The sequence below is a fragment of the Oncorhynchus kisutch genome, linkage group LG4 (assembly GCF_002021735.2).
Source record: "Oncorhynchus kisutch isolate 150728-3 linkage group LG4, Okis_V2, whole genome shotgun sequence".
NCBI lineage: Eukaryota > Metazoa > Chordata > Actinopteri > Salmoniformes > Salmonidae > Oncorhynchus > Oncorhynchus kisutch.
Genome location: NC_034177.2, coordinates 58,527,091 through 58,534,434, shown reverse-complemented (window position 1 = coordinate 58,534,434; position 7,344 = coordinate 58,527,091). Strand labels below are relative to the sequence as shown.

The following is a 7,344-nucleotide window of genomic DNA, read 5'->3' as shown; positions in this document are numbered from 1 at the left end:
ACAGGCGAACCAGAATGGACAAAGAAATAGTCCTGTGTTCACCTTATAACATTTCTCCAATGCCAAATCAGTGTGTCTTGTTTGCAACAAAACTGTCCCTGTTTGCAAATAATTAAATCTGAGACGTAAATAGCATTGTACTTACAAAAGTTATGCCTAACTTTCCACCCCAGACAGAGGCATTACGACGCAGAAAAACTTCAGCTTTAACTGCTGGCTAACTCTTCTTGCGTGGCATAACCCAACGAGAGGTCACAAGTGTTTCCCTAAAAGCTGTCTGGGTTTAAACATCTTCTATTGTACAGAATGTGAATAGCTTAACCAATTGATAGTGACATTATTATATTACTTCCCGCGCAAAGTGTATTTCTTTGTCTCCTCAGCTATAGGTGGTAGCTCAGCCTCTGAATGTCAAAGAAACAAAACAAAGATATCCCCATGTGTCTTAGCTATAAATTATAGATCACTTTATAAACAGGGTGGTTCAGCCCTGAATGCTGATTGGCTGACAGCCGTGGTATATCAGACCTAAGGGCTGTATCCAGGCAATCTGAGTTACATCATGCATAAGAACAGCCCTTAGCCATGATTTATTGGCCATTTACCACACCGCCGAGGGCCTTATTGCTTAATTATATTATATAATATGATCCAATATGTACCTTTAAGAGAGACCAGGCCAAATGCACGTAGAAATGTGTGTGGATATAGCAGCGTATAGCCTAATTTCGTCTGTCAAACAGGTAGGCCTACCTCTTATTTATTAAATAGGAAAAAATATGCTACAAAACAAAGCCATCTTGTTGTTAGTGAAGTCTAATTAAAAGGAAGATGGTTGGAGTGTCAATTATGCCTACTCGAATGTTCTTACTTTCAGCACCATGAGCTGTCCATTTCCGAATGATTGTGCCGCCGCTGCTGTTTCAAGTTTCAGCACCACAATGTAAGTTACTCAAATCTGGCTTATTGTGAGGTCAATAACTCTGTTGACCTCTTGTCCTCCTTATCAGCTTTGCGCTCTCCTTCTCCAACTGAACAGAACATAGGCTAGTCCGTGTGGAAGATAATGATTTTTTGGGGACTTAGGCCTAATAAAAAAGTATTTTCGGAAGCCTTTGACTCTCTTCCTGAATTGACACTAGGCCTACGCAGCACAGCCATTAGTTAGGCAGCACACAAAAAAGTTTGGGATCAGCAAGAGCAGAGCAGGCCAGGGCTCAGGGTTGGAATATCCATTGCGGTGTGTAATGTAGCCTAGTTTTATTTACATCATCCCAGCATTTATTGGGGTGGCAGGTAGCCTAGCGGTTAGAGTTTTGGGCCATTAACCGAAAGGTTGCTGGATCAAATCCAAGAGCTGACAAGGTAAAAATCTGTCGTTCTGCCACTGAACAAGGCAGTTAACCCACTGTTCCCTGGTAGGCCGTCATTGTAAATAATAATTTGTTCTTAACTGACTTGCCTAGTTAAATAAATATATTTTTAGATATATAACTTTGCTCAGTTCTTCTCCGAGCATGCACTTCGTAACCTATAGCATATAGGTTACGGATCATTTGATTGAACCACACTAAATAGGCTATAGGCGCACGTGATGGGGGGCGGCATTGGGCACACATCGATCAGTGGGGGCTCCTCAGAGGAGGAAATGGAGGACCATCCTCTTCAGTGAATTTCGTAAAAATAAAAATAGTGAAACATTAAAAAAGTTATCCTTTTTAGATAAAACTATACTAAATATCATTGATATATAGCCTAATAAACAACTAATTCTAAAACACAGAAATATTTAAATGTCATCAATTACAAATTATATGACCCTCCCCTGGACTAAAATTTAAAAAGCATGAACCTCCATTTTCCTCCAGGTAACCATTCTGTAAATTTCGATCCATCCCTAAGTTAGTTGTGCAAGACAATTTATAGATCAGGGATGGGCAACTCCAGTCCTCGGGGGCAGTGCTGCCACACTTTTTCCCCATCCCTAGCAAATACAAACTGAATATCACAATTAGTTGAATGGAGTCAAGTGTGTTAGCTGGGGCTGGGGAAAAAGTGGGACACCAAATCAGGCCCCCAAGGATTGAAGTTGCCAATCCCTGTCATAGATCAAAGGAAAAGTAGCATGCACACGGTTTTTTAAACGTGTGCATGCTTTTCTACTCTGACCATAGAACAGCTGATTCAAAGGGGGCGTGGCAGATATCAAAACTCTTCCGAGGTAGGATACACTTGTGCTTCCTCGCCAAAAGGACATATTGAGGAGCGGAGGACCGTCTTCCATTTGCCTACTAACGAATTGACACACTCCTCGACCGCACGCCACTGTGTAGCAAGTTAGGAGAACTTACGCAACAGGTTAGGATAATTAACATAGTAGGTTATGAAAATCACTTATAATCGAAGTGGAGTGAAAAGTGTCCCCCCTCCTTGACCATTCGACCACTTATTGGTTTCTGGGTCACGGAGGGGAGGACAGACTTTTGCCCAAAAGAGAAAACCCCTCTGGGTAATTCTCCCCTCCTCGATAACCTACTTCAGCAGAGGACGCATAAGAATATCCTCTCAGCAGCTAGCTTGGAAATGTTTTAAAGAGCAACTGCTCCTAAAAAACAACTTCTCATTTAGAAAACAGCCTATGTGCCATCAATTTGAGTCAAACATTTATTCTACTGGCAAAATTGAGTACAAAGTGTAAATAGGATAATTTTTGTCATAAAGTCAGTCTTGTCCAAAACTGAGTTTTGTGAGACTGGTGGTCGTGACAGCACCACAATGTAAATTAGTGTTTTTTCCCCTCCTGCCCACAGCTGGCAGGACACAAGTAGTCTAATCATCAATTTGGAGTGCAGCTGCATGTGACCCAATCTCTAATGCCCGTGGTCAATTTGGGTTTACTTTGGATATCCGTATGGGGTAGTTGGGATAATGTTAAAATTCCAGTAGCTCCACATTTCATTGATTGTAAAAGCTCAAACCAACAATAAATTGTAGAAATGTATATAAACATATTGAAAAGTATTCAATGAGAACTAAAAGGTGTGCAACAGACCATATTTTTTATAACTTAGATTGTGAAATGTATTGACAGTTCCTAACTAGCCCCGTAGATAGGCTATCCAAAGTCAAACAAACATTTGCACACCAGCAGGCTAAAGCGAATCTTCAAAATAATTTGCCACCACCTGCAAACACACGACACCCACATCAAACCACACTCTGAAGCAAACTCATGTTTGAATTCAGTCACGGCCGCTAGCATTTCTTAACATCTTTGATGTAAAGTCCCCTGTTTAGGGGACCTGTGTGGTTCTGGTACCGGTTCCAACCTAGTTTTTTTTATTTTTATCGATCTGTTGACACCGTAGACCGAAATGGCTTGCATTGAGCGGCAGCCCTGATTCACAAGGACACTGAAGTCTTCGGACTTCAGTCTTCTGAAGTCTTCTGCCTGTGTGAAGCAAGATGTCTGACACCACTTGAAGCTGGGATATCCTTCCTACTGCTCTTCCGACTGTCCATCAACTCCTGGCTGAATCCGACATCACAGCCACTGACAACACATATGCCTGGAATCCTTACATCGTAACGCAGCAGGAGAGTAGTTTCGTTCCTGTAACACACTCTGAGATCGATTTATAGCCAGTAGCCAAAAATAATTCATAGATTTTAAACAAAAACACGTTGTTTGTCATAGACAGACAAGATTAATATGAGATGAAAGGCGTGTTCCTAATGAGTTCAGGGCTAGAGCTCTGTGAGATGTTCAAGTTTTAATGTCACATGCATAGGTACAGTGAAGTGCCTTTCTTGCTAAGCAAAGTTGGGTCGGAGCTTGCAATATGGCAAGCATTCCAGGACGCAAGCATCTTCACAGCGAAGGGGGCAGATGTTTTGATCAAGAGATTCCTTTAGAAAACATGCACATTTTTTCTAACACTAAATATACAAATGTATTTTACAGTTAAGGTGAAATCTTTTGTCATTTTATACATTTAGAAAAAATGTATCTCAGCAGCAGCAACAACTTTCAGAAAAGGTACCTAAAATGGAAATACCATGGAATACCATGGTATCGTCCGGTGAAGAGGTAAATTATGAGAAACTAGGAGCCCGACCAAGGAGCTAAACAGAACTGCTCGAGCTGCCAACACCAGGGCGACGGAGGATCGACGCAGCAGGGACTTCAACTCCACAGCAGGGACTTCAACTCCACAGCAGGGTCCCCCAAGCAGTGATGAGGCCAGCCCCAGCACCAAGAGACCAGTCCAGCAGTGTTAACGTCCAACCTCCACCATTCCTGAGGAAGGAGCAGAAGATGCCTTCATACCAGCAGGGGGAGGACATTAAACTACCTGCTGAGGTTTGAGGGAATGGCCAAGATGTGGCGATGGCCAGAGGTAGTGGGCCTGCAGGCTAGTCCCATTGCTCACAGGCCTTAGTTTACACAGCAATGGATGAGGGGCTGTCCAACGTCAACAAGGACCTGAAGGAAGAGCTGCTGGTGAAGTTTGACATCTCCCAAGAGACCTGCCATCGGGTGAGTCAATGGACTTATGGCGGGTTTAGCTGGCACTGCAGTACCTTAATGCACAAAAAGGGGAGCCAGGAGAAGAGCTCTTGGTGCTGGGACTGCTGTACCGGAGTCAGAAGCTCTTGACCAGAGAAACCAAGTATTCGCCCATTGGGACGGAGTGCCAGGCTATAAAGTGGGCACAAGATAGCCTCCGGTACTACCGGAGTGGGCACAAGAGAATTTGACCTGCACACAGACCCCTGACATGGATCCAGACCATGAAGGACAGGCATGTTTGCGTGACCAGGTGGTATCTGGAGCTCCAGCCCTTCCGGTGACAGACACAGTCCTTCCGGTTCTGTGTCCGTCACAAAGCAGGTAAAGAAAATGTCACAGCAGGCTGCCTAACCGGGCTTCCGAAAACTGGTCGCTTAGGGAGAGGAAGGTAATGTGATGGAGAAGTCCGTCAATGGCACCATTTGGTAAGCTAACACACTCACCTACCCCTCCCTGCTACGTTAGCAATGTGGGTCGACACAACTTAACGATCTCAGTTCATACATTACCTTCCTTCGGTAAGTTTGGTATGGTATAAAGGAATACACAGACAAGCTTTCATGTTCAATTTGACATTGCACTTAATGTTCTGGATGAGTGCTCTGTTTCTGTTCGTCTGTAGGTTCTGGGTATGCTGGAATAAAGACCCGAGCTACGGCAATTGGGCTGGCTTTGTATTGCCTGTCTCGAATGGTGCGTTAATGTGAATAGGTATATTGGAAGAGACCATGTCAGTAGTGATGAGATTCTGTAAATGTGTTACATACCGATTGAAAAAAGGTTCAATTAATAATTCATATGTTTAGCTAAGTGGAAAATGGAAGCTGATATTTGGTATGGGGACAGCTTTTTGATTGTGCTGTTGATGGGGCAGCACTTTTTAGCTGCCCTCATGTATACTTTGAGTTTGTGATTCCAAAAGAGAAATGGTACTATGTAAATGAACACCCATGCACAGAAGTACTTTTGTGGCTTCGCCATAGTTTTATTTGGTAGAGGCTAAGGTTTTTCTGGTTTAGCCTCCTGGCCAACTCAGAGGCAGTTTCATTTAGGCGTTAATGAACAAAATCTAGAAGATTCTTCACACCCCCTTTGAAAATCAGCAGTTTTCTGAGAAACGCATGCACACTTTAAAAATAATATGCTTCTCATCCTAATCTGTAAAATGTCTTACAACTAATTTAAATGTATTATCACTTTACACTCATTCTCCTGATGACAGGCAAGTGGAGAAGTCATTAAATACAAGCACATTAGTTTCACAAAATGAGGGGAAGACAGGACAAGTGAGCAAAACCAATTGAGTCCTCTGGTTTCCCAGCTCTGAAATCAGTCTGAAGAATGAATGAAAAGCAACAGACTGGAGCCATGTTCAAAACCAATATTGACTCAGGTAAGTCAGTGATATGCTCTAGACAAAAATCAAAATGTCAACCAGTTTTAAAAGTTTGGTTTATTTAGATTTGCGGTACATTTCAGCAATGTAGTTCCACCTTCTCCCAAATATGAGGGAATATTCACTTTAGTATCCCCATTTCTAAAACGTATTCCCCCCCCCCCCATATATTGTGGAAAATCTGATTACACATTTAAATAAATTCTTTCCGGTTAAAAAGTTTTCCATTTCATTTCTTTTTTTGCTTTTAATCTTTTCATACAAATCTTCACTTCAATAGAAGGTGTAAGCTTGCAGAAACAAAAACACACAAAAAAATAACTACCTAAATAAAGACCGGTAGCTCTGTCACAATGCAGGACAACACGTTAGCCAGCTGTCACTTCAAATGATTCAGAAATAACATTTCAGAGTTCATAAAGACAAGCTTAAAACAAACATGGCATAAATGATTTAACACTTAAAACAATCCATATAAAAAGCTAGACTTCCTGCCATCCAACCATTTTCAATTAATTTGAAATTTAATTAATTTGATTCAATTAATGACTGATTCCATCGACTTGAACGTAACTTAAATGCCCTTATAAGCTTCTTACAATGCCTTACTCTTATAACTCAAAATCTAAGGTTATTTTCCAGATTTCAGCTTTAAACTGTAGCTTTTATGAACCAGAAAAGAGCTACATCTGTATGTTTATCGATGTCAGCTGGCTAACGTTTTGGCCATTGGTTGCGATCAACCCCTAGGTCAAGGCGAAGGCAGAGTTAAAGGTGGGAGGAGCCTGCCGCGGCTCTGAGGTAAGTCTTAGCATGGCGCCCCCAGTGGGCTGACCTTTGTTACCTCTTCAGACCTTTCTGGGCCTGCTTCAGTAAAGTGTCAAAGTCAAGTACATCAAACTTGCCCTTTGCAGGCGACGGGTCATACTCACGGTTAGAATCTGGAGGGAAGAGAGAAAGAACATTAGTGTCACTTAACTCTCCTTGCGTCACTGCAATCAATGTAGGTGCATATCAAGAAAGTTGCCAGAACAATAAATCTATGATCATTTTATCTGAAAACTGACAAGTTGTACCAGTGTTGACCATCCCCCAAAAAGTATGTTCTACCTAGATCAGCGTAGCTGGCCTTGCAGAACTGTCTCCTTCCCCCAAAGCAAAGGTCAAAGGGGAGTTCGTCAGGCTTTCGGAGCTTGCCACCATTCTCGATGGCTGTGAACGCATCCTTCGTATCATAGTACGTCACAAACCCATAGTTATCCCTATCACAGAGATGGAAAGCTAATATTAAAACACATGCGTAAGTCAACAAGGGTTGTATTGATTCATTAGGGCACACAATTGATAATATTTTAATAAAACGCAGAGACTACAA

The 7,344-nt window shown here is 42.1% G+C and overlaps 1 protein-coding gene across 2 annotated transcripts in view; it reads right to left on the bottom strand.

Moving 5' to 3' along the window:
- Positions 1–6,008: 6,008 nt before the first annotated feature.
- Positions 6,009–7,344, bottom strand: part of LOC109889741 (peroxisome proliferator-activated receptor gamma coactivator-related protein 1) — a 40,644-nt gene continuing 39,308 nt past the window's right edge. For both annotated transcript variants that reach the window (XM_020481404.2, XM_031823305.1), the window contains exons 13-14: positions 7,080–7,231; positions 6,009–6,910 (exon numbers count right to left, since the gene is read on the bottom strand). In XM_020481404.2, the coding sequence (XP_020336993.1) occupies positions 6,810–6,910; positions 7,080–7,231 (253 nt within the window). In that variant the 3' untranslated portion in view covers positions 6,009–6,809. The remainder of the gene's footprint in view (positions 6,911–7,079; positions 7,232–7,344) is intronic.